The sequence below is a fragment of the Salmo salar genome, chromosome 15 (assembly GCF_965601325.2).
Source record: "Salmo salar chromosome 15, fSalSal1, whole genome shotgun sequence".
NCBI classification, from domain to species: Eukaryota; Metazoa; Chordata; class Actinopteri; order Salmoniformes; family Salmonidae; genus Salmo; species Salmo salar.
In genome coordinates, this window is record NC_138305.1 from 77,625,469 (window position 1) to 77,653,328 (window position 27,860).

Genomic DNA, 27,860 nt, shown 5'->3' on the forward strand with positions numbered 1-27,860 from the left:
GAACATTTTAACATCTTGACCATGTTCTGTTATAATATCCACCCTGCACAGCCAGAAGAGGACTGGCCACCCCTCATAGCCTGGTTCCTCTCTAGGTTTCTTCCTAGGTTTTTGGCCTTTCTAGGGAGTTTTCCTAGCCACCGTGCTTCTTTCACATGCATTGCTTGCTGTTTGGGGTTTTAGGCTGGGTTTCTGTACAGCACTTTGAGATATCAGCTGATGTACGAAGGGCTATATAAATAAATTTGATTTGATTTGATTTTTACGCATACACAGCTGTTAATTTTAGTATACTCAAACAGACCCCATTTCAAAGGAAACGCACACTTATTAAGATCACTTGTGGCCAATTAGTGGGCATGGCTAACACACCTGAACACACTTATCAAGATAGAGGATAGAGAGAGTTTTGTTGATGCTGAGAACGTAATGTAAATGTTTTTAAATAACATTCTTAGAAACTTCCCTGAACGTTACTAACATTTTCTTGTGGTTTTTATGGAAAGTTTTATTAACATTCTCAGGAACAATTTGAGAACATTCCCAATGTCAAACGACTTGGAGAACATTCCGAGAACATTACCAACATTTTTATCAAATATAACCATATTTGAACTTTTAGGAAACATGTTTTTTTTGTCAAGTACCTTAAATGTGCAGAGAATGTTCCAAAGCCAAGCAAGTATCCTGCACTCTTCCCAGAAAGCTGTGGGAAGATTGTATGCAAAATAACCATAAGACAACCATACTCTCACCAACCATACTCTCACCAACCTCTAATAAACATATGGTTCTCAGAACGTTATATGCTAGCTGGGTAAACTGTAGACTTTGACTTTACCAATCAACATCAATTTTCTCATGGGAACACAGAGTGTTGGTCTGGCTAAGATGCAAGCAGCCCTGGCCAGACAAACAAACACCCTGCTTCCAACACACATTTTCACTTAGCCAATTTTGACTGTACAGCTTGGCCATATAGTGGGAACCCAATAACAATGCACTTATTACGTCTAATCCTGAATGCTAATTGATTGGTTAAAAGCGCATTCCAGCCGGTGTCTCCCGACCCCTCCTGTCTCAGCCTCCAGTATTTATCCTGTATTTATTGATTTATATTTATTATTTGTGCGTCGGCGGGCTAGGGTCAGTCTGTTATATCTGGAGTATTTCTCTTGTCTTATCCGGTCTCCTGTGTGAATTTAAGTATGCTGTCTAATTTTCTTTCTTTCTTTCTTTCTTTCTTTCTTTCTTTCTTTCTTTCTTTCTTTCTTTCTTTCTTTCTTTCTTTCTTTCTTTCTTTCTTTCTTTCTCTTCTCTCTCTCTCTCTCTCTCTCTCTCTCTCGCTCTCTCTCTCTCTCTCTCTCTCTCTCTCCCTCAGAGGACCTGAGCCCTAGGACCATGCCTCTGGACTACCTGGCCTGATGACTCCTTGCTGTCCCCAGTCCACCTGGTCGTGCTGCTACTCCAGTTTCAACTGTTCTGCTTGCGGCTATGGAACCCTGACCTGTTCACCGGACGCTCTACCTGTCCCAGACCTGCTGTTTTCAACTCTCTAGAGACAGCAGGAGCGGTAGAGATACTCTGAATGATCGGTTATGAAAAGCCAACTGTCATTTACTCCTGAGGTGCTGACCTGTTGCACCCTCTACAACCACTGTGATTATTATTATTTGATCCTGCTGGCCATCTATGAACATTTTAATATCTTGGCCATGTTCTGTTATAATCTCCATCCGGCACAGCCAGAAGAGGACTGGCCACCCCTCGTAGCCTGGTTTCTCTCTAGATTTCTTCCTAGGTTCTGGCCTTTCTAGGGAGTTTTTCCTAGCCACCGTGCTTCTACACCTGCATTGCTTGCTGTTTGGGGTTTTAGGCTGGGTTTCTGTACAGCACTTTGTGACATCAGCTGATGTAAGGAGGGCTTTATAAATACATTTGATTGATATTCCACAAGTTACCACCGGCTAAATCTATGACTTTGAAATGCCTATTTACTCTGTTCTATCTGATTGCGCAATCCACTGTCTCATCAACCCAGGCAGTGAAGTTATCTCCACTATAAAAAGCATCTGGACATTATCTCCCATTTGTTTTAGACTAACATTTCGTTTTCAACAGTGGAGATTTGTACTAACCTTGCTGTCTGTCTCTCCGACATTTGCAACATTGTTTCAATATTCAAATTCGATCACCAACTGTCCCATAGCACATGTAGGGATCGGGAGTCGGGACGAGAGAGAGGCAGGCAGGGTTTCTCATCCAGTCGAAATAATGAATCAGCTGGCATCATTTTTATTGATATATTCAAAGAAATGTCAATTGAAAAAAGGTCAAATGAAATGAAGTGTAGCTAGTTTGCAGTCTTTCCAGCTTCTGTTTGAAGTGATTGTGTTAGCTGTGTTGTTGGCTAGCTCCTCTGAACAATAGTGTTCTAATGAGAGCGCACATTTTCTATACCAGGCGAAATCATGCTTCATTAGCTCATTGTTATGGATGTATCCAAATAAATGTCACTAGAAAACAGCTTAAACAAATGCAGCTACTGTTGTTATTCTGTCTGCGCTGTTTGACGTGACAGCTAGGCAATTAGCCACAGTTGCCTATCTGGCAAGCAAGGGATAAGAACTTTCCAGCCAGTATGGCAATGGAACATTTAGAACGAACGACTGGGTCGCGTCCATAGATACAGAACAAAAAGACTGAACAACTGGGTCGCTTCGCTGGCAACCGAACCAATAGAACGAACGACCAGCCGGCTTGGGTAGCAACCTTAGATTTGTTTTTGAGACTATATCTTGTGGAAGGATGAAATAGTATGAATAAATTCATCAATATAACGTTTTTAATGAAAATCTGTCAAACATTATTAGAATATTTGTATTTATTTTATTTCACCTTTATTTAACCAGGTAGGCCAGTTGAGAACAAGTTGTCATTTACAACTGTGACCTGGCCAAGATAAAGCAATGTAGTGCAACAAAAACAACAACAGAGTTACACATAAACAAACGTACAGTCAATAACACAAAGGAAATAAATATCGAAATATCGATAAATATCTATTTACAGTGTGTGCAAATATAGAAGAGTAGGCAATAAATAGGCCCTATATGCGAAAATAATTACAATTTAGCATTAATACTGGAGTGATAGATGTGCAGAAGATGATGTGCAAGTAGAGATACTGGGGTGCAAAAGAGCAAGAGGGTAAGTAATAATATGGGGATGAGGTGGTCGGGTGTGCTATTTACAGATTGGCTGTGTACAGGTACAGTGATCGGTAAGCTGCTCTGACAGCTGATGCTTAAAGTTAGAGAGTGAGATATAAGACTCCAGCTTCAGAGATTTGTGCAATTCGTTCCAGTCATTGGCAGCAGAGAACTGGAAGGAAAGGTGGCCAAAGGAAGTGTTGGTGTCATTTACAAAATAGCCCCCGACACTCTACTTAGCAAACTGGATGTAGTCTATCACAGTGCAATCCGTTTAATCACCAAAGCCCCATATACTACCCACCACTTTGACCTGTATGCTCTCGTTGGCTGGCCCTCACTACATATCTGTCGCCAAACCCACTGGCTCCAGGTCATCTATAAGTCTTTGCTAGGTAAAGCCCCACCTTATCTCAGCTCACTGGTCACCATAGCAACACCCACCCGTAGCACACGCTCCAGCAGGTATATTGCACTGGTCATCCCCAAAGCCACCAAAGTCAAGGATCGGTAGGATAGTCAGTTTTACGAGGGTATGTTTGGCGGCATGAGTGAAGGAGGCTTTGTTGCGAAATAGGAAGCCGATTCTAGATTTAACTTTGGATTGGAGATGCTTAATGTGAGTCTGTTACCAGTATGTTGGTAACCCGTTGTATAAAAGTGATAATGCCCTCAAAGCCGGTGTTTGGAGGATATATTGGCACGGTTTGGCCAACAACACCTGTGCCAATATATCCTCCAAACACCGGCTTCGAGGGAATTATCACTTAATTGAGGTTGAGTAGGGAGAGTGAATAGACCAACCTAGACAGACACCGATGCTGGGAAAGGATATCGTGAATCATTTGAGCTGCCATAAGATAAACAGCACGCCAACACTTCACTCTGAATGCTATACACCATAATGACAAAACAGAAGCTGTTCCGTTGGTTATGGTGACTTTGAAGTATTGGGGAAGTAATGTAGCATCCGGGTCCCAAGGATTTTCTTCCCCTTCATATGATACCTGTTCTGGTTCCTGTTGCTATCCCTCCTGTTCTGGGGGCGCCCCTCAGACAGAGTGAGGCCATTGCAGAGGAGGGGTGATATTGCACACTTCTTGGATCTGGCAATGTCTATCAGAGAAATATGCTCAGCCTCAAAATTGCTTTGAATGTTTCCTGTGTATTCCCCAAAAACATTGGGCACCTAACATATGGTCTTTATTGCAGTCACAGCGTACAGATTATCAGATCTAATAATGCCGTGTGTGTAACATCTCAGGAACTGCACTGATATGACGACCTGGAACATAACCATTGTTTTGTACTGTTAACATCCTCTCATACTTATATCCGACACACCGCAACGACAAAAAGCCAAAATCAGTGGGTGGCCGCGGTGTGTTAGCGATCACCTGCTGGGTGTCGACAAACAGTGGCTGTTTGTGCTGTTTCAACATGTAGAATTGTCGGGAAATGAACAGAAAATGTTGGCCGATATTCTAGTCAGAAGCAAAAGGAAGGATATGATCACCCTAGTTTACATGGCAGATGAATGGGTTTGTTCTACACAATGCATTAAGTTCTGAATGTTCTGTAGCATTGCACCCTCCTGAACAGGTCCCTGGACATCCCATAATAATGAACCTTTTTATTCAGAAGAGGGTTGGTGGTGCCAATTAGGGCTTTGCCCCCTTTTGCAGTCAGTCAGACACATTCACAGCATGCAGCCAGGCAGAGGTTGATTTAACGCCTCTGTTTGGGTTGCGTCATTCCAGTGTAACCATGGCGATGCAGTTATCCTGAATTAGAGGAGGAAGTGGCATCATCAAACATGGACAAGAGCCACATTTTCCCCACAGATTACTACTATGAGGGAGGGTATGAGAGAGGTGACTCATTGGTGCACTCTGTGGCCTGTTCTTCACCTGTTACTTCCAGAATGTACACACACACACTTCCTCTTCAGAATAGATATCTTTATTGCATTCATTCATTCTTTGATTTCATTCTCACTCAGCCCATTGTTTTCTACCTGTTGTGCTTCTATTGGAAGACCAATTACTCATGTCTGTCATTGAAAATAAGTAATTTTAATAACCCATGTGCCATGTTAATGGTTTTATTGAATGTATCAAATGTCACGAGGGAGTGTTAATTTTAGTTTAGACACAACAGTGTAAATTAACAAACTGAAAAAAGACTATCAAACATACAGTTAATACAACTTCAAGTTTAAGTTTTCATCTTAGACAATGTCCATAGTCCCAGTTCGCAAGGCTTCTGAGAAAGTTTCTGTAACACCATGTTTGAATTAAACATCAAAAAGACATTTGCTATAAATCTCACTTGAATAGTTTTCTTTTGTTAATTTGCAATGAATCAGGAAAGTACCCTGTACACAAACACATTACCATATTTCCTCATAGCTCTTCTTTTTGAGAAAGAGGCCCGTCCTCAATAAGAACTACTAAACATCAACTAATCGCTGAGCCATTTCCTGTTTAAAAAACCTTTGCACATAATGCAAATACAAAAATAAAAGCCCATTCAGTTTAAGTTTGTTTCCATGGGATAGACGTGTGTCCTCACAAAGGTCAGATTATTCGAGAAATACCAGTGAGAGATGTAAAGAGTTGTTCTTAGACTATAAATGAAAAAAGATTCCTTCTCTCTTGAAAATAGTGTATTCTGACCAACAAAGGCTCAATCATTCAAAAAGTACAGTAAACATCCCTCGTCTGGCATCCCACAAAGCACTGTTGTCTTGTGCCGTACTGTAGGCACAGATGTCACATGTCGATGACCTCACATGTCGATGACCTCACACATTGGTGACCTCGATGCCTGAGTGTTTGTGGATTGGACTCCCCTCTGTCCTGGGCGGAGCTTCGTCACAAGCCTCTCTCGGCAGCGAGCCGTAGCTGCTATGACAACTCAAGTCCCGCCCACTGTGGGCTTTGGGGCTGAACCCTAAAGGAGGCTGGGGGAGGGAGGAGAAGGAAGTCAGGCCCTGTTCAAATACTTTAAAAATGCATCCTTACTTCCTCTGTTTCTTGAAGTCATCACTGATCTGACCTGTTTGGATTGGTGAAAGCTAAATAGTGGAACCTGCTTTCACCTATCCAGTAATGTTAGATCAGTGGTTACTCCAAGGGGAAGGAAAAAAAACAAGGCTTCATTTAGCTTTTCTATAGAGTAGGCCTATAGCCCAAGGGAGATAGTTCTTTACTGTGTAGCCGAATGCTTCGCTTCCTCAAGGCTTCAAACTGAGAATATCAGCTACCCAGTAATGACGTATCTCCCTTGGGCTATAGGTTTACACTATATGAAAGCAAATACAAGAGGAACGAAGAGGGACATTCTGGCTTCAAGGCCTTTTTCAACACAAGAAAGACTTGAAGCTAAAACATCGTTACAGGAATTTATTTGACAGGGTCAGTGCACGTTGAAGGGATAGTTCTGAGAAATTACATATACAGATATTTGTTCCCTTGCCATCAAAGTTGTCTATGGACAAGGAGCGACTGCAATCCACACTTTGGGTTTGTTAAACTAGCCACGGCCAACAAATGCTAATTATTAGCATTGAATTGAACTGAATTATGCCTTTAATCAACATTTTATTGTTTACATTCAAGTGTGACAGAGTTAACAAAAGAGGAAATTTTCATCCGTAGTCTAGGGGAGTGCCCACCTTGACGGCCCGTCTCCTGAGGGAGCCTTCGTCGTCCGGGTGTGTGTGGCGGTTGGTAGAGCTGGTGGGCCGGCCCAGGGAGGCGTGCCGTAAAGGTATGGGTGGGGAGGCGTGGCGTAGAGGCGTTGGCGGGGTGCTCATTGTCCCCAGCCTATCATGGTTTTGCTGTACACCTCCTGACCTGGGGTTTCAGGGTCAGGAGGGAGGGGAGGAATGGGTACATTATTGATTAATTAGGTACAGATTATTGATGAGCAGATTCCTTACTGATTATGTAGTTATTTAAGCAGCCGTTCTTAGCCAGAGTGACTTGCATGTGATGAACCTCTCCATTTTCCACTCTGAATCTGTCCTGACTTGAATCTGTCCTGACTGAAACAGATCGGTGTCCTGCACACGTGATCCCACAAGTCCCCTCTTTAATTAGGTTAAGCAAGAGATGTTGTCTATTCATCCCTATTTGTCATCCCTTTCCCTGACAATAAGGCTGCCATTTAATCAACTGCCATTTAAATCTTACAGAGCCTGAAAGGGATGCAGACAGGTGGACTTCCACTCTGTCACTTAATCCAGCCATACTGCAGAGTGGGGATCAACTTAGATAAACCATACATCTTCACCCTTACTCTCTCCCTCTCTGTTTCTCTGTTCTTTTCTCTTTGATTCTCCCTTAAATTACATTTATTTAATCTAAACACATTTCCCTCATGACTTTGGTCTTATCTGTCCCTCCCTCCCTCTCTCCCTCCCTCTCTCTCTCCCTCTCTCCCTCTCTCCCTCCCGCTCTCTCTCCCCCTCTCCCTCTCTCACTCTCTCTCTCATCTCTCTCTCGCTCTCCATTGCCTCACCTGGCTGAACTGATGAGGACCTTCATCTCCTCGGTGAGGTGGCGGCGAATCATGTGCTTGTTGCCGGGGATACCCAATGCCGTTGCCATGGAGTCGGTGTTGAAGGAGGGGTCTAGCACCATTACAGCACCGTGAACTCCACTGTTTTGGAGACTGTCAGCAAACTCCTACACGGGATGAGGAGGGAGAGGGACAAAAACATTTTTTTTAAGGGTTCCTAAAAATGTAAAATAACAGGGCCGTCATTTGAAATAAGAATTTGTTCTTAATTGACTTGCCTGGTTAACTAAGGTTGAATAAAAATGTAATGGAGATTTAAAAAAGCATACTAACCCAACATTTTCACTGTGCATGCATGGTGTTGTTCTATCTGCCTACAGTAACCCTCAACTAAATGTAGTCAATATCAATGGAAGGGATATCATAAGCAAAAGCTCCTGACTACTATCCATTTATTGAAGCCGTGACTCACTGTGCGGTAACCACAGAGATGACGAGCGGTTCAGAATTGATCACAAAGGTCCTTTCCTTTATCTTTCTGCACAGACAGGGAGTGTCAATAAACCTGACGCAATTTCCTACACTCCCCCATGCATATAACAATACATAAAAGCTCTCTGTCTATTGTCAATAAACACACTATGATCTCTCAGCATGATTTGAATTGTTTTGCAGTATGCACAATTCTGTTTTAATGCATACTTTGTGTATAGAATGATTCGTAACCATTTGTAAGCTTTTTCAGGTTAAATACTGACACCGGTCAGATCTTATCCTAAGTGTCAAATACGTATCAATGAGGACTGAGTGTAAATGTCAGATACCATGTTCTCACAGTACTTGAGTGTGCCAGTGTTGTTGGGATGATAATGAACCCTAGACCCCACCTTAAGGTCAATGTCTCGGACCCACTTAACGACCCGATGACACGTCCATACCACGGGATCCAGGTTCTGATGCTCACACTGAGCCCTTCTGGCCTGGAGGGCCTGGAGAGAGTTGAGACGCACGCACGCGCGCCACACACACACACACACACACACACACACACACACACACACACACACACACACACACACACACACACTTAATTTGACATTCAAATAAACTTTACCTTCACCCACAGATCACAGATGTGTGTATGTGTGTCCGAGTGAATGAAATTACATGTATTGTAGCCAACATGTATACACACATGCATATCTGTAACGTCTAGAGTGCATTCGGAAAGTATTCAGAACCCTTGACTTTTTTCACATTTTGTTACGTTACAGCCTTATTCTAAAATGGATTAAATTGTTCCCCCCCCTTCATCAATCTGCACACAATACCCCATAATGACAAAGCAAGAACTGGTTTGCAGAAATGTTTGCAAATGTAAAAAAAAAAAAAAAAAAAAAAAAACATAAAGATCACATTTACTCAGTACTTTGTTATAGCACCTTTGGCAGCGATAACAGCCTTGAGTATGACCCTACAAGCTTGGCACACCTGTATTTGGGAAGGTTCTCCCATTCTTCTCTGGAGATCCTCTCAAGCTCTGTCAGGTTGGATGGGGAGCATTGGTGCACAGCTATTTTCACGTCTCTCCAGAAATGTTAGATCGGGTTCAAGTCCAGGCTCTGGCTGGGCCACTCAAGGACATTCAGAGACTTGTCCCGAAGCCACTTCTGCATTGTCTTGGCTGTGTGCTTAGTGTTGTTGTCCTGTTGGAAGGTGAACTTTCACACCAGTCTGAGGTCCTGAGCGCTCTAGAGCAGGTTTTCATCAAGGATCTCTTTATACTTTGCTCAGTTCATCTTTCCCTCGATCCCAACTAGTCTCCCAGTCCCTGCCGCTGAAAAACATCCCCACAGCATGATGATGCCACCACCGTGCATCACCATAAGAATGGTGCCAGGTTTCCTCCAGACGTGACACTTGGTATTCAGGCCAAAGTGTTCAATCTTGGTTTTATCAGACCAGAAAATCTTGTTTCTCATGGTCTGAGAGTCCTTTAGGTGCCCTTTGGCAAACTCCAAGCTCTGTCAGAGTGACCATCCGGTTCTTGGCACTTCTCCCCGATTGCTCAGTTTGGCCGGGTAGCCAGCTCTAGGAAGAGTCTTGTTGGTTCCAAACTTCTTCCATTTAATGAATGATGGAGGCCACTGTGTTCTTCGGGCCCTTCAATGCTGCAGAAATGTTTTGGTACCCTTTCCCAGATCTGTGCCTCGACACAATCCTGCCTCAAATTCCTTCAACCTCATGGCTTGGGTTTTTCTCTGACATGCACTGTCAACTGTGGGACTTTTTTTTATTTTTTTATTTAACATTTATTTATTTAACCGGCCAAACCCAGATGACGCTGGGCCAATTGTGCGCCGCCCTATGGGACTCCTAATCACGGCCAGATGTGATGCAGCCTGGATTCAAACCAGGTACTGCAGTGACACATCTTGTACTGAGATGCAGTGTCTTAGACCACTGCGCCACTCGGGAGCCCTTTATATACTGTACCAGACAAAAGTTTGGGCACACCTACTCATTCCAGGTTTTTAAAAATGTATTTGGACTATTTTCTATATTGTAGAATAATAGTGACGACATCAAAACTATGACATTACACATATGGAATCATGCAGTAACCAAAAAAGTGTTAAACAAATCAAAATATATTTTATATTTGAGATTCTTTAAAGTAGCCATCCTTTGCCTTGATGACAGCTTTTCACACTCTTGGCATTCTCTCAACCAGCTTCATAAGGTAGTCACCTGGAATGCATTTCAATTAACAGGTGTGCCTTGTTAAAAGTTAATTTGGGGAATTTCTTTCTTTCTTATTGCATTTGAGCCAATCAGTTGTGTTGTGACAGAAGATGGTCTTTTATCAAATAGTGCTAAGTCCATATTATGGCAAGAACAGCTCAAATAAGCAAAGAGAAACGACAGTCCATCATTACTTTAAGACATGAAGATCAGTCAATCCAGAACATTTCAAGAACTTTTAAAGTTTCTTCAAGTGCAGTACCAAAAACCATCAAGCGCTATGATGAAACTGGCATTCCTTGAGCTTCTTGACTCTGTTTATTGAAGACTGAGGATCTTTGCTGTAACATGACACTTCCTACGGCTCCCATAGGCTCTCAGAAGGCGGGAAAAAGCTGAATGATATCGAGGCAGCCCCTGGCTGAAACACATTAGCGCTTTTGGCAAGTGCTCTATCAGAGGTCAATGGGCTGAGGCGCGTGCACGAGTCGACCCCATGTTTTATTTTCTTTCGTCTTTGAACCTAAACACGCTTTCCCGGTCGGAATATTATCTCTTTTTTACGAGAAAAATTGCATAAAAATTGATTTTAAACAGCGGTTGACATGCTTCGAAGTATGGTAATGGAATATTTAGACATTTTCTGTCACGAAATGCGTCGTGCGCGTCACCCTTCTTTACCATTCGGATAGTGTCTTGAACGCACGAACAAAACAGAGGATAGTTGGATATAACTATGGATTATTTTGAACCAAACCAACATTTGTTATTGAAGTAGAAGTCCTGGGAGTGCATTCTGACGAAGACAGCAAAGGTAATAACATTTTTCTTATAGTAAATCTGACTTTGGTCAGGGCTAAACTTGGTGGGTGTCTAAATAGCTAGCCCTGTGATGCCTGGGCTATCTACTCAGAATATTGCAAAATGTGCTTTCACCGAAAAAATATTTTAAAATCGGACATAGCGAGTGCATAGAGGAGTTCTGTATCTATAATTCTTAAAATAATTATGTTTTTTTGTGAACGTTTATCGTGAGTAATTTAGTAAATTCACCGGAAGTTTGCTAGTTCTGAACGTCACATGCTAATGTAAAAAGCTGGTTTTTGATATAAATATGAACTTGATTGAACAAAACATGCATGTATTGTATAACATAATGTCCTAGGGTTGTCATCTGATGAAGATCATCAAAGGTTAGTGCTGCATTTAGCTGTGGTTTGGGTTTATGTGACATTATATGCTAGCTTGAAAAATGGGTGTCTGATTATTTCTGGCTGGGTACTCTGCTGACATAATCTAATGTTTTGCTTTCGTTGTAAAGCCTTTTTGAAATCGGACAGTGTGGTTAGATTAACGAGAGTCTTGTCTTTAAAATGGTGTAAAATAGTCATATGTTTGAGAAATTGAAGTAATAGCATTTCTAAGGTATTTGAATAAAGCGCCACGGAATTCAACTGGCTGTTGAGTAGGTGGGACGATTTCATCCCACATACCCTAGAGAGGTTAACTCTGCTGCAGAGGATAAGTTCATTAGAGTTAACTGCACCTCAGATTGCAGCCCAAATAAATGCTTCACAGAGTTCAAGTAACAGACACATCTCAACATCAACTGTTCAGATTAGACTGCGTGAATCAAGCCTTCATGGTAGAATTGCTGCAAAGAAACCACAACTAAAGGACACCAATAAGAATAAGATACTTGCTTCGGCCAAGAAACACGAGCAATAGACATTACACTGGTGGAAATCTGTCCTTTGGTCTGAGTCCAAAGATTAGATTTTTGGTTCCAACCGCCGTGTCTTTGTGAGACTCAGAGTAGGTGAACGGATGATCTCTGCATGTGTGGTTCCCACCGTGAAGCACAAAGGAGGTGTGATGGTGTGTGTGTGTGTGTGTGGGGGGGGGGGGGGGGGGGCTTGCTGGTGACACTGTCGTGATTTATTTAGAATTCAAGGTACAGTTAATCAGCATGGCTACCACAGCATTCTGCAGCGATCCGCCATCCCATCTGGTTTGCGCTTAGTTGGACTATCATTTGTTTTTCAATGGGACAATGACCCAAAACACACCTCCAGGCTGTGTAAGGGCTATTTGACCAAGAAGGAGAGTGATGGAGTGCTGAATCAGATGACCTGGCCTACACAATCACCCAACCTCAACCCAATTGAGATGGTTTGGGATGAGTTGGACTGCAGAGTGAAGGAAAAGCAGCGAACAAGTGTTCAGCATATGTGGGAACTCCTTCAAGACTGTTGGAAAAGCATTCCTCATGAAGCTGGTTGAGAGAATGCCAAGAGTGTGCAAAGCTGTCATCAAGGCAAAGGGTGGGTATTTTGAAGAATCTAAAATCTAAAATATACACTGCTCAAAAAAATAAAGGGAACACTAAAATAACACTTCCTAGATCTGAATGAATGAAATAATCTTATTAAATACTTTTTTCTTTACATAGTTGAATGTGCTGACAACAATATCACACAAAAATAATCAATGGAAATCCAATTTATCAACCCATGGAGGTCTGGATTTGGAGTCACACTAAAAATGAAAGTGGAAAACCACACTACAGGCTGATCCAACTTTGATGTAATGTCCTTAAAACAAGTCAAAATGAGGCTCAGTAGTGTGTGTGGCCTCCACGTGCCTGTATGATCTCCCTACAACACCTGGGCATGCTCCTGATGAGGTGGCGGATGGTCTCCTGAGGGATCTCCTCCCAGACCTGGACTAAAGCATCCGCCAACTCCTGGACAGTCTGTGGTGCAACGTGGCGTTGGTGGTTGGAGCGAGACATGATGTCCCAGATGTGCTCAATTGGATTCAGGTCTGGGGAACGGGCGGGCCAGTCCATAGCATCAATGCCTTCCTTTTGCAGGAACTGCTGACACACTCCAGCCACATGAGGTCTAGCATTGTCTTGCATTATGAGGAACCCAGGGCCAACCGCACCAGCATATGGTCTCACAAGGGGTCTGAGGATCTCATCTCGGTACCTAATGGCAGTCAGGCTACCTCTGGCTAGCACATGGAGGGCTGTGCGGCCCCCCAAAGAAATGCCATCCCACACCATGACTGACCCACTGCCAAACCGGTCATGCTGGAGGATGTTGCAGGCAGCAGAATGTTCTCCACGGCGTCTCCAGACTCTGTCACGTCTGTCACATGTGCTCAGTGTGAACCTGCTTTCATCTGTGAAGAGCACAGGGCGTCAGTGGCGAATTTGCCAATCTTGGTGTTCTCTGGCAAATGCCAAACGTCTTGCACGGTGTTGGGCTGTAAGCACAACCCCCACCTGTGGACGTCGGGCCCTCATACCACCCTCATGGAGTCTGTTTCTGACCGTTTGAGCAGACACATGCACATTTGTGGCCTGCTGGAGGTCATTTTGCAGGGCTCTGGCAGTGCTCCTCCTGCTCCTCCTTGCACAAAGGCGGAGGTAGCGGTCCTGCTGCTGGGTTGTTGCCCTCCTACGGCCTCCTCCACGTCTCCTGATGTACTGGCCTGTCTCCTGGTAGCGCCTCCATGCTCTGGACACTACGCTGACAGACACAGCAAACCTTCTTGCCACAGCTCGCATTGATGTGCCATCCTGGATGAGCTGCACTACCTGAGCCACTTGTGTGGGTTGTAGACTCCATCTCATGCTACCACTAGAGTGAAAGCACCGCTAGCATTCAAAAGTGACCAAAACATCACCCAGGAAGCATAGGAACTGAGAAGTGGTCTATGGTCACCACCTGCAGAACCACTCCTTTATTGGGGGATGTCTCGCTAATTGCCTATAATTTCCACCTGTTGTCTATTCCATTTGCACAACAGCATGTGAAATGTATTGTCAATCAGTGTTGCTTCCTAAGTGGACAGTTTGATTTCACAGAAGTGTGATTGACTTGGAGTTACATTGTGTTGTTTAAGTGTTCCCTTTATTTTTTTTTGCAGTATATTTAGATTTGTTTAACACTTTTTTTGGTTACGAAATTATTCCATATGTGTTATTTCATAGTTTTTATGTCTCAACTATTATTATACAATGTAGAAAATAGTAAAAATAAAGACAAACCCTTGAATGAGAAGGTGTACCCACACTTTTGACTGGTATACTGTAGATAGGTGTGTGCCTTTCCAAATCCTGTCTAATCAATTGAAACAGGTGGACTCCAATCAAATTGTTGAAACCGCTCAAGGATAATCAATAGAAACAGGATGCATCTGAGATCAATTTCAAGTCTCATAGCAAAGGGTCTGAATACTTATGTAAATACAGTACTTCTGTTTTTTATATATTTACAAATATTTCTAAAAACCTGTTTTCGCTTTGACATTATGTGTAGATTGATGAGGATTTGTATTTATTTGATCCATTTAAAAAAAAGGCTGTAACATAACAAAATGTGGAAAAAGGGAAAGGATCTGAATACTTTCCAAATGCACTGTATATCTGTATGTACAGTACAGTATGTAAGCTCAGTGCACTTTTGAGCATGTCATGTATTGGTAATGTTTATGTATAGCATATACAGTATGTATTGCTGTTTGCATGACACCTACCTCCTTATCGAAGTGGAGCGTGTGCAGCAGCTCGATGCCCAGCACTAGGCTGACCTGGTGGGCCTTCTTGGTGACATTGAGGGACCTCTCAAGGTCCCGGCGCGTTAGAGAGTTGAGCATGCGCCCATCCACCAGGTGTGTGTGAAAAGCCTGAGAGTACTGCGGCAGCCCTACGTCGCTCAGCCAGGCCTTGGCCACCCAGTGGTGGTCCATGTCTGCAGCCTTGGACAGCCTGGAGTGAGAAAAGAGAAGAAAAGACAGAAGAAAAGATGAGAAGAGATAAAGAGAAGACAGAGGTCAGGTCTGGTAAAGAGATTATCAACATTTTGGACGTCATAAAAAGTATTTTTCGGGTTGAAAAGTATAATGAACAAAAATATAAACACAACATAAAACAATTTCAAAGATTTTACTGAGTTACAGTTCATTTCAAGAAATCAGTCAATTTAAATAAATTCATTAGGCCCTAATCTATGGTTTTCACATGGCTGGGAAGGGGCGTAGCCATGGGTAAGCCTGGGAGGGCAAAGGCCCACCCACTGGGGAGCCCAGCCAATCAGAATACGTTTTTTTCCCCACAAAAGGGAAGCCGTTAGTGGAGGTCCAATTCTTTAAAATGACGTTGGAGGCGGCTTATGGTAGAGAAATTAACATTCAATTCTCTGGCAACAGCTCTAGTGGACATTCTTGTAGTCAGCATGCCAATTGCCACTTTTTGTTGTTGTTGTTGTTGTTGTTGTTGTACCTTTACCCCTTTTTTCTCCCCAATTGGTAGTTGCGGTCTTGTCCCATCACTGCAACTCCCCTATGGACACGGGAGAGGTCAAGGTTGAGATGCGTCCTCCAGAACACGACCGTGCCAAGCCACACTGCTAGCTTAACCCAGAAGCCGGCCGCACCAATGTGTTGGAGGACACACCATCCAGCTGGCAACTGAAGTCAGTTTTCCGGCACCCGGCCCGCCACAAGGAGTTGCTATAGCGCGATGGGACAAGGAAATCCCGGCCCGACCAAACCCTCCCCTAACCCGGACGACGCTCGGCCAATTGTGCGCCGCCTCATGGGTCTCCAGGACACGTCCGGCTGTGACATGCCTGGGATCGAACCCGGGTCTGTAGTGACGCCTCAAGCACTGCGATGCAGTGACTTAGACTGGTGCGTCAATCGGGAGGCCCCACTCTCTCAAACTTGAAACATCTGTGGCATAGTGTTATGTGACAAACTGCACATTTCTGAGTGGCCTTTAATTGTCCACAGCACAAGGTGCACCTGTGTAATGATCATGCGGTTTAATCAACTGCTTGATATGCCACACCTGTCAGGTGGATGGATTATCTTGGCAAATAAGAAATGCTCACTAACAGGGATGTAAAAAATTTGTGCACAACATTTTTGCGAAATAAGCTTTTTGTGCAAACGTCAGCCTAACGTGATTGCAATCCTCCATATTGGACCTATATTCCCAGACAGTGGTGTTGGGGTCAGTTCATTCCAATTCGAGCCACTCCAGAGGTTGAATTGAATCCATGTCCAATTCAACATACAGGAGCTAGCCTGGAATTGAACCAAACTCTACTTGAAAGCAATAACATTCCAACTCACATTCTGGTGTTAACTGCTTTGGAACGCTTGGTGGCAACGGCTCAAATTCCAATCTGTGTTTGCCAAACCCTGTGTATCTCTAGCTCTGATTAACGTTTAACCTTGCTTACACTAGTGTGCCTGTCACATATGGTGTTATGCAGTTTGATAGAATAGTGTTATTCATGTTTTGCCATCTCACACTAGATGTAGCAAACAGCTACTGTATATTTGTGAAGTAGTAGAGTAAACCTTTAACCGCGGATCCAGAGTCAGAAATTATTTTACCCTCCCAATGTTTAAGGTTAGGATTTGGGGTTGGGTAATCTGATGCTAGAGCTGTTCTTTTGTGTGAGAGGGAGTATGAGGAGCTGAGCATCTCACCCCCTGCCGCTCTCGGCTTCCCTGTAGTCCTCGATGGCCAGCCGGAGCTTCCTGCGGTGCATAGAGCTGGTGACCCCTAACCCCAGCTCCAGGTCCTCATCTGACAGGCCCAGTAGCACCTGCAAAGGGATCAAAGGTCAAACCACACTCTATTGTAGCTGTAGTGGATTTCCAGATTGTGATTTCACAAGTACCTTTGATTTACGCAGCAACATGTACTGGATGGGTGGAGTTGACAATTGATTTAGAAACGGACTATCTCTTGACGGGAAGTCTCCAGGCTCCAGCACACACAACCAATCTGTCCATTTCTGTATCAAATGTCAACTCTCTCCACCGTCAGGACATGCTGATGTGAAAATCAAATGAATCCACCTCTGAAAGAGATATCCAGAAAGCCACATGGGTTTGATTGAATAATGGCCTAAGTCTTCCTACAGTTTGACATCATCTCGGATCATACCTTGCCACTCTTCACATTCTCTGAGCAGGCACGAATGTACATGGGCATCGCCATGACGACCTCCAGCCAGGCCTGCACGGTGCCCGCCCTCCACAGCGACATGGGCATGCCACGGGCAAGCTCCACCTGCTGGAGGCGGTCCAGCTGATCCTCCCCGTCTGATAGGCTGAGACTGAGGCGGGTGGGGCTTGAGAGACTGTCTGAGTCTGGATAGGTGGGCGAGGGGGAGTGGGAGGAGAGATATGAGCAGGATGATTTTGGAAGGTGAGAGAGTGGTAGTAAGGGGGCAGTGGGTCTTCTATAAGAACAGACAAGGATCATAGTAACCAAAAGGAGACAGAGAGCCCTTGCTCTGCTGTTTGGCTTCTGTTTATGAGACAGAACTTTGGAATGATATAACACAGTTTGACTACTTGACAGCTCTAGTGCATAGCCCAACCCAATAGTTTACCAGGGCTCAAAACAGTTTGTAAAGAAACTATTCAAAGTTTCGAACAAACTTATGAAGTATTTACAAAGTCCATGCAAAGAGTAGCTGTTAAACACCGCCTGGCCATTACTGTAAAGCTGTTAAACACCACTTGGCCGTTATGCCTCATCTGGCAATATTAGCCTGCAAAACCAGCTCCTTGACAACAGAGAGGAGCAAACCTGCACCGTAATAACGATATAGTACTTTGTTATGAACGTAATTGTGTAAGCAAGTGAGGTCCCTATAATTCATAGTTAGGGTCATTAGTTGAATAGGGAGAGTTTATTAACTATCTGATCAACGTGGAGGAGTGCAGTCTACCTCAGAAGCAATATCCCCTTTGCCTTGTTTGTGAATACGCCAGCAGGTGGCGGTCTAAGGCTTCTTTGGCATGAACTTCTACTGTATTAACTAATGGTATCATTCCTCAGTGAAAAAAAGGTATTATCATTAAAATATGTACAACATAGAAGGTAATTTTTCCTGTAGCAATAATCGCATAACTCATCAGAAATACCAGGGTTATGTAGTCCTTATCATTGAAATAAGAATTACATAAGAATAATGAGATTATCTTTTCAAGGTTTTTGTCATCAGGCTTTCATGTAGCAGATTCACATTGCTTTTTTAAATTACCCACTCAACGACAATGTTGTACACTGTCTTCAGTCCTTCTGGAAAATTGATGCCATTTTTGGGGGGAGGGGGCACCAAATGAAGAATGACTTATAATTACATTATGGCTAAGAGCCTAGTCATATCCCAAGGTAAGGACACAGAAGAATGGAGGAATTGTCCTGCTAGCTTCTTGAAAGGGCCTCCACTCTCTATGGCTGCTTTGTGTTCACACTTGGTTGCATAATAAAGATGTGAAAACATTGAAGCACAACCCCATAGCCTAAACTATCAGCACAGAACAGGTGTTTCAATCTCAGTGGGTGTCGGGCAAAATAGAACAACAGGTATTCATTCTGCACAGTTTCCTCCCTAATGATTTCCTTCACCATTCCTTCTGTCTTTCTTGATTCACGGCAGGAAGTGTAGCAAAGAAAAAAACAAACTTTCAGAGATGGTACATTCATTATAGTGTTTGGTTCATGTAAACAAACAGCCTGCTAATTGGTCAGTAAAAGTTCAAGTTTGACATTGCTTGAAGACACTTTCTGTATCCCCTCCACGATAGCATGTACTGTTGCTCAAACAACCTAATAATTGGCTACGAGCTAGAGTAACGCACACATTTGAGCAGACTGTCTGTTTAGGTGCATGCTTATAATACCATATATAACCTTTTCACACTACTGAGCCAAACCAAGCTGTGACAAGCTGAGCTGTACTTCACTTGTCTGGTTACACATCGACTATAGTTGCTGGAAAGGGCAATGTGAAAAGAAAATATCAGAGCCAGCACTGTACGGTTCGGGTTGGCACGATAGTGTGAAAAGAGTATTTAAGTAGAGCAGTTGAGTGAGGTTATCTCTGGGACCCTCCCACCCAGTCCAGATGGCTGCTTCAGTTTAACCAGCATGGGAAGGAGCCAAGACGGGCACCACAAAACCACCAGCCTCCACTGTCCAACAGACGTTTGAAGAGCAACCAGTTACCATGGAGACGGGCTAGTCTGTCTGCATTGGGAGCAGTTTGTGCGTGACACTGTGAAAATGTTTCATTACACCCTGCTCAACACTCACTCTGTGTTTTGAAACAATAATACCAAAGGCGATGCACCTGGATTTATACATTGATTTGATACGTATAAAACAGATGGATAACAGCCATTGTCCTCCAAAAAATTAAACTAGAGTCTCACTTGTGAAGTGTCTACAACCCCTATTAATAAATATGAGAGCTAAGGGCTACTTCTAAAACAGATTATATTACCCCATATTGACCCTCCATGGAGATATGCGCTACTTCTGACTTTTGTGATAAAGCTTATCAAATTAACGGAGATGTTGGAGGCAATCCCCCTGGGCACAAACTGGTTGAATCAACCTGGTTTCAAAATAATTTGTCATCGTATTGTGATGTGGAAGCTACGTGGGAAAAAGTAATCAACATATACTGTTGTTTTGAGGGTAAAAAATCAATAACAGGATTATGTCATCATGGTAATCACATTTCATCATGGACAAATTTTGTATAAAATATGTTGAATTTGTTACTTTAAAACAACGTCAGATCGTCAACATTATATCCACTATGAGAAAAAGAACAATAGGTTGGGCAGCACCTCCTGTTGGAGAATTGATCTATCTACAGCTACCCTTTGGTCCCCCATCCAAGCCTTGCTTAGCTATTATATTTGTCACTGACTATTACCAATGTGCTATTAAAATAATGATTATTGAGAGATCTCCACTTGGAAACGAAATAGATTGACTGTTGCTATCAAAGTCATTCCAAACGGTAGGTTTAACAGAGCAAATGAAATGGGACCATACTTTATCACTCATATCATCAATGATGCTATTTAGGCCTATATAGCATTTGCAAAGTAATCAACAGCTATTGTGTCAATTCAACCTAGAATTCAACTAAAAATAGCCAATACAATAGACCTAGGGTTTCAACCTCTGGTTAATTTCAAATGTAATAATATTTAGTCATATTGAATTGTGTTTGGTTCCCAACACAATATCTTCTGCTTGGAATGTTCCATATGTGCCACCCGACAGTCTGGCTTTAATTCCAGTTTGTATACACATTTATAATCGATATGTTGAATTCACGTCTCCATCGCAACCAAAAAACTAAGTTAATGAATAGGACTATGTCAAATCAAACTTTCTTAAAAGTGCATATAAAGTTTGATTTGATTTAGTCCTATTTAGTCCTGGAATAAAAACCAGACTAAGTCAGTGGCACAGAGGGATCTATCCAAGCAGAAGACAGATTTCCTTCAAATGTTGATATTTGGTTGCGTTAACAACAAACACAATTCAATATCACTTTTGAAGTACAATAAATAGCCTATTAACTTGTCAACAAGTTTGATATAGAAATAATATGTTGGTTTCACATCTCCAACTAAATTAAAGTTAAAGAATGGTATTACATCCAATCAAGCCCTTGTTATAATTTTGAATGTGCATAACACGTGTCTTTTAACACGCTATCTATGTTTTGCTTAGTCTGGCAGTAACCCAGAACTATCAAAAGGCAGAAGATCTATCTTGCTGCTGCTGACAACAACTGCATGTAAGTTGTACTTCTACATCATAATAAATATATGTCTGCATCAATAGCGGTGCGTGGGTAAAAATCACTGGGGAAGCCAAGACAGAAAAAATTGTGTTGTGATCATTGCGTTCGTTGTTTTCTCTATAACCTGTTAGTTCATATGCCTTGCCACCGTGATATAAGTCCGAGGCAATAAGAAGACATAGTGGCCGAATAAATTCAACCACAGATTTATTTCATCACAAACCGGAGAGCAACCTCTGTCCTGTGAAGTTCACAAAGCATATTGCATGTAACAAACAGTTACATGACCTACAGCAAGGTCAAGAAAGCTGATGTTTCCAACATTTTCAGACCACTAAACAACTATTGATTTAGAACCCCAGAGAGTTACTGCAAGTCGCAAAGTATTAAACAGGAGCTGCCTTCACTATTCCAGCACAATTTCAACTTCAACATCATCAAATCACCTATGCTTCATCTAATACAGCGACAACTAAACGATAACAAAAACTATTTAGTCCAATCAACGTCAGCTAAATATGATGTGGCTGTGGTTCTGATTTGTGTTAAATGTTGACGTTGAAAGGGTGCTGGAATAGTGGAGGCAGTTCCTGTTTTCTTTGTGACATGCGGTAACTCTCCGTGGTTCTAAATCAGTAGTTGTTAAGTAGTCCGAAAATGGCAGAAACATTAACTTGCTTCAGCATGCTGTGGGTTATTGTTACAAGCAATATGCTTTGTGGACTTCACAGGACAGATGTTGCTCTCCGGTTTTGTGATGAAACAAGGGTGTGAATTTTGCAATTGCAACCAATAACAGAATTATGTTTTTGCTTTACTTTTATTTTATTTTTAAACAACTCCTTATTAGAGAAAGATGGATTTAGAAATTAAATGTTGTTGAAATAAATTCTTTAGTCATTTTTTTGTGCGTATTTTAAATAACTTGCAGAAAATACACTTATGACACTGTCATGAAGCATTATGACCATCCTGTGTCACTTTACTTGGACTACGAAAATGCACTTTATGATACTGTCAAGAAGCATTTTCACCATCATAATCATATAAGCCAGTTAAGCCTGTCATGTACATGCCCTTATTTCAGTCGTCAGTCAAAAAGAGGGTGTCATCTCCTGAAATCTGCTCCTGCATTCATCCCAGTCATCAGCATCAGAGCATTGGGGTAGGTGCATGTCTGACATCAATTGGTGCGCAATTACAATGATAATTTAATATGGTACATTTCAGAAAATGTTATATAACATAAACATACTCTTGACTATGGCTATGGTATAATGGAATGTTTTACATTGTGTGGTAGGTTTTGTGGGATTTGACACTCTTATGTAGGTGTCATAACCAGCCATAATAAAAGAACTACCGTGGCAGGTTTTGTGGGTTTTGACACTCTTATGTAGGTGTCATAACCAGCCATAATAAAAGAACTACCGTGGCAGGTTTTGTGGGATTTGACACTCTTATGTAGGTGTCATAACCAGCCATAAAAGAACTACCGTGGCAGGTTTTGTGGGATTTGACACTCTTATGTAGGTGTCATAACCAGCCATAAAAGAACTACCGTGGCAGGTTTTGTGGGATTTGACACTTATGTAGGTGTCATAACCAGCCATAATAAAATAACTACCGTGGCAGGTTTTGTGGGATTTGACACTCTTATGTAGGTGTCATAACCAGCCATAAAAGAACTACCGTGGCAGGTTTTGTGGGTTTTGACACTGTTATGTAGGTGTCATAACCAGCCATAAAATAACTACCATGGTAGGTTTTAACACATTTATGTAGGTGTCATTTTAAGCCATAAAATAATGCAATATATGTCACAAAAGGTCTACTAAATATGTGTGTCATGACAGTGTTATGACCATATTAGGACAGGTCATTAAGACCGGTTGAGTTATGTCAGCTGTTGACATATTATGTCATGGTTATGACCGTGTCATAACGTGTTATGACAGTGGGTGTTAAGTAAAGTGTTACCGTTCAATGTCATTTCTTGATAAACTACCCTTATCATGCATTTGTCTGCTCCGCTATTGCTCATGGCTACGATGTTGTCGTCCTGTCTTCTGTCTGTTTGTTATATGTGTAACCTTGTCCAGAGGTATTCCTAGTAGGTCTACTGTGTGTTGCTTACTGAACCACTTGAAGAAAAAAAGTTCCTTCATGGAAAAATGTAATTATTCTATTCTATTCTATTCCAAAAACTGGTCAACTTGAAGCAGCACTGGATTTAAAACGAGCATGTTCCTAACATCCGGAGTCCGCACACCCGCACATTCTGCAACCCAGCTTGACAGCACTGGATCATGTTCATTAGGGAACACAACAGAATACGTTTTTGTGAGAAAAAAAATATTTGCATCTCTCCCTGTTTCAGTCCATTTTCTTCCATTTGGTGCCCAATGAACACAGCCCTAGTTTTAGGAGGCTAAATGTGCTGTTGAGAACCAATGGAAAGTACTGTAGTATTGGGTGTGAAGTGTACACACTGCTGCTTCCTGGGAATACGAGACTGTGTTGCAAGTCCAGGGGAGGTCAGAGGTCAGGCAGGGTGGCAGTAGTATTAGAGAGGTTAGAGGTCATGGGAGAATGTTACTGGCACTGTGTGCTCACATACAGTAAGAGCTGCTTTCCAACAATCTCAAATGGCACCCTTTCCTCATCTCTGATCTCCTTTATGAAAAACACTCAAACTGCTTGAACGAAAACAAATATGAGATCAGGTTGATATCAGGTCTCGTCTAATTGGCCATGAAGTGAAGGAGTCAAGAAGGACAAGCAGCCTTTTGGGAGAGTTGGGACAGCGCCCTGTCAAAGATGGACTCTGCCGGCTGGGGGAAGCTGCCACTCATGTGACAGAAGATGTCAGCCCCCAGCACGACAAGAGGAATTAGGATTAAAGCCATACCACAAACATACATACAAACAAACAAACAAACAAACAAACAAACAAACACAGGGAAGAGAGGAAGGCCACGTGGAAATTCAGTGTTATTTATTTTATTTTAAAATAATTATTCTCATTTAAATCTTTCGCATATTTTGTTGCCATGCCATTAAAAAGTTATTCACTTTGCCCTCCAGTGCTAAACATCTTCTAGTCCTCATGGCTTGAGCCTCAGTTGAGACCAGTTATTTTACTTTAAATAAAACTCTTTAATAGTAATTTCAATAGTGTTTCATAATTTACAAAAAATGAAAATATTCGACCGTGAAATGAGAGGGAATTTTGTTGCAACATAAAATGATATAATGGTCATCTGATATGGCGTCCCAGCAGGAAAGGATACTTTAATATTCTGATAGAAATTCCGTAAAGCTGTTCCTTTTTTCCTAATATTATTCCGGTTTTCCAGATACTCCTTTTGATCTAAGGACCCTGAATAATAACTTCAATAAATGGACCCTTAATTACACTGTCAAGGGTGAATCAATACACTCTCCAACAAAACAGTTATAACTGCTTATGTCAGCTACCATCCACATGGCACATGGTATGCAACCTGTGGTTGTTGACAAGCATCTATGAGTGAGATGCCTATGAATGAGATACAATTTGTATAGGGTCCCATATATAATAATCCTCTAAATGCTTATTGAGGGACCTCCAATTGCTAAAGCTGCCCTTTCATTTTAATGAGTGTTTCCATTTTCGGGATGACCCGTTATCCAGCAGTCTTAAATGGGGGTTTCCTATAAAGCTTCTGCTCAGGGAAAAAGGGAAAATATACTAATTTAATCTAATGTGTTTTGTTCCCCAGGGTAAAACACTATTAACCTTTGGCACCTATTTAATTGCTTTTTCAGCAATGGCTTGAACCTCCAAATCTGACTGCTGTTTTTTAGTCCAACACAGGGGTTACTAGGGGGGGTATAAGGTGTGCATTTGTTTCAGTTTGATTAGCCTGGCTCAATTTGGCATTAACACGCAGGGCAACCGCTCATCAGAAATTCTTCTCTCTCTCAACCCTTCCAACCTCTTGTGCCCTCCACCCACCCCCACACCTGTCAATCAAACCTGAATCTGTAATGTCTGTCAGACTGACACTCATTTCCAAATAGGTTGCAAGGTAGCGCACTTTTCACTATGAATCAGCATTGTCTACCGTATACAATTTCAAACATGATTTTTCAATCAATTTCAAATTAGAGCCACTTGTTACAGTGAAACCATGACATACTGTCTATTTGAGAATGGCATTCATTTATTCTGCAGAAAGTCTGGAAGACAATGGTCATTTAGAGAAAAAGTGGACTGAATTATTTCTGATTTCCCTCTTAACACTGTGATAATCCTCGTAATTAAAATAGGATTAAAACTCTAGAGCCGACTTTTTATTTTATTTTATTTTATTTATTTCACCTTTATTTAACCAGGTAAGCTAGTTGAGAACAAGTTCTCATTTACAACTGCGACCTGGCCAAGATAAAGCAAAGCAGTGCGACACGACTTGTTGAAATGTTAAACTTTTAGGAATCCCCTAGAATATGAATTTGAGGATGTCACATTTCCAATACTTTTTTAAAATGTACAGCAGGATGAGCTTCAATGCCTATTTAAGCTATGTATGAACGTTGTAAAACTAATATTTCAGAACTTGCTGACTCCATAACTCGTTTTGACTCTATAGCCACGTTTATACTTGGTTGTAATATGCGTCATTTGTCCTGATCTTGTCCTCATTCTCATTGTCCCACATTTTTAGACAGATGTAGACAATTAAAAGACGCATTGTGAACGGATTTTGATCAAATCTTATAAGTGTAAACATGCAAGATCAGGACAAGATCGAGACAAGATCAGGACAAAGGATGCATGTTAGCAGCAGGTATTGGTGAGGCTACTAAAATTTCTGCCTTTTTCATTATCAATGGCGAAGGTGTAAAGATGACGGCTCCCATGTACTTACAACAAATTCCTTGTTTGCTAAGTTCGACCTACAGTACATTGCTCTCCGTTACTGTTTGTTGTTATGGTATTAGCACAGTAGATGGCAGCAATTAAAAAAAACTGGAAAAAAAATAGCTTAGATTGTGCTGATTTACTGGCATATTGAACCATGTCGCGCTCCGCAAGAACTCTGTCGGTAGTGCTAAAACAATGACATCATATCTGAATTCCTCCATATTTATGCACCTTCGCCATTGTTATGCACCTTCGCCACAGTTGCCATGCATTTAGGAAACAGGTAGCTCTACGCATGCACATTTGACATGCTTGGATCGGGGACGATAGAATTGTTTGCCGATTTCCTCCGTTTTCAGCTTTTGTTTCAGGTGGGGAATGGCCTTGTGATTATTTTGTTGGCCTGAGCCCATATTAGAAATCCAAATGTTTTGGACTACAGGTTGGAGTCGATTAGTATTCTGACATCTTAAAGGAGCAATCTGCAGTTTAAACAATAACAAAGCAACCACCCCACTGCTGTTTTGGTAAAAAGCTGAGGGATGGGGCTGGATAAATGTAACCTCTCTCAAAATCATGGACAGAGCAATGAATACAGGGACTGACCATCCATAATATCAACATTTTAGTTTTAACCTTGTTTTGAGGCTATACAGTAAACTTTAAATTACATTGTTTACAAAGAAAACTTAGATTTTGGGATATATATATAATTAATTTAAAAGTCTAAATATTTTTGTAGCAATCGCAGATTGCCCGTTTAAAATTTTGACTTGAACAACAGTCAAGAAATGTATTAGAACTTTCTTGGTGATTGGGAGGATAATGAAGACGTGGGTATTTAGGGAGTTTTAGACATCAGATCACAGGTTGACTCGAGGTTAGTTGAGGAGTCTTAACGTTAGAATAAACTTTCCTCAAAATGGCCGTGTGGAGGGAATGGACCAAGCAGGACAATGAATGGGGAGTATAAGTTAAACAAAAAGCAGGGAGGAGGTCAAAAATTATGACAAAAAAAAAGGCATTCAGGGCAAAAAATACATTTACAAGCACAAAGTGCACAATGACTGTTATTTACACATACAGCAGTCCTTCAAGTTTCCAGTTATCGAAAACAAAAGTAAAAAATATAAAGACAATTAAAATAATCAAATACAACCACTTTTTGCTCTGCAGATACAGTAAACATCCACACGTAGTAAGGATCCCGGCTGTGCTTACACTGTTCACTCTATTTACAGTACTGTACATACAGATGCAATTTGCTTGTAATATTTTAAACTTCAGCGACGCAAGATGCGCCTCAGGCTTCTCACATGGTCTCCAACCATGGACAGGCACACACACACGGCTAAACACACACACCCACACGTATGGCCAAACACACGCGCACACACTGACAGAAAACCCTCTTATGCATCACCACTCAGGGACACAGGTGGGACTCTCTGCCACCTTTTCACCAGTCTGCATCTTCCTCTATGTAATAATCAGGAGTTGAAGTACCGTCAAACAGACCCGGGTCCATTGACTTGCGCTGCTTGCCCCGGGCGAAGACACGTGACAGAGAGCCCAGGCCCATCTTCTCTTTCTTCTTCTTACGCTTCTGGTCCTCCAGATCCTCTAGTGACTGCAGGGACAGACAGATGAGAGATCAGAGAGAATGAGATGAAGAGATAAAGAGATGAGAAGAACAGAAATATACAACACATAGCGAGTGAAGGAAAGCGATCGAGAGAAAGAGAGTGAGACAGAAAGAGATGAAGTGATACTGAGTGAACTAGTCAGGCATGTGTCTGTTATCTGATAGGG

The 27,860-nt window shown here is 41.9% G+C and overlaps 1 protein-coding gene across 4 annotated transcripts in view; it reads right to left on the reverse strand.

Moving 5' to 3' along the window:
• Nucleotides 1-5,158: 5,158 nt before the first annotated feature.
• Nucleotides 5,159-27,860, reverse strand: part of LOC106572161 (kazrin) — a 229,862-nt gene continuing 207,160 nt past the window's right edge. For 3 of the 4 annotated variants that reach the window (XM_014146069.3, XM_014146067.3, XM_014146071.3), the window contains 8 exons: nucleotides 27,555-27,678; nucleotides 17,461-17,666; nucleotides 16,998-17,116; nucleotides 15,033-15,264; nucleotides 8,627-8,728; nucleotides 7,740-7,906; nucleotides 6,892-7,072; nucleotides 5,159-6,177 (listed from right to left, as the gene is read on the reverse strand). In XM_014146069.3, the coding sequence (XP_014001544.1) occupies nucleotides 6,019-6,177; nucleotides 6,892-7,072; nucleotides 7,740-7,906; nucleotides 8,627-8,728; nucleotides 15,033-15,264; nucleotides 16,998-17,116; nucleotides 17,461-17,666; nucleotides 27,555-27,678 (1,290 nt within the window). In that variant the 3' untranslated portion in view covers nucleotides 5,159-6,018. Of the gene's footprint in view, nucleotides 6,178-6,891; nucleotides 7,073-7,739; nucleotides 7,907-8,626; nucleotides 8,729-15,032; nucleotides 15,265-16,997; nucleotides 17,117-17,460; nucleotides 17,667-24,122; nucleotides 27,679-27,860 lie in introns of those variants that run through there. The other variant, XM_014146073.3, reaches the window with a different exon arrangement.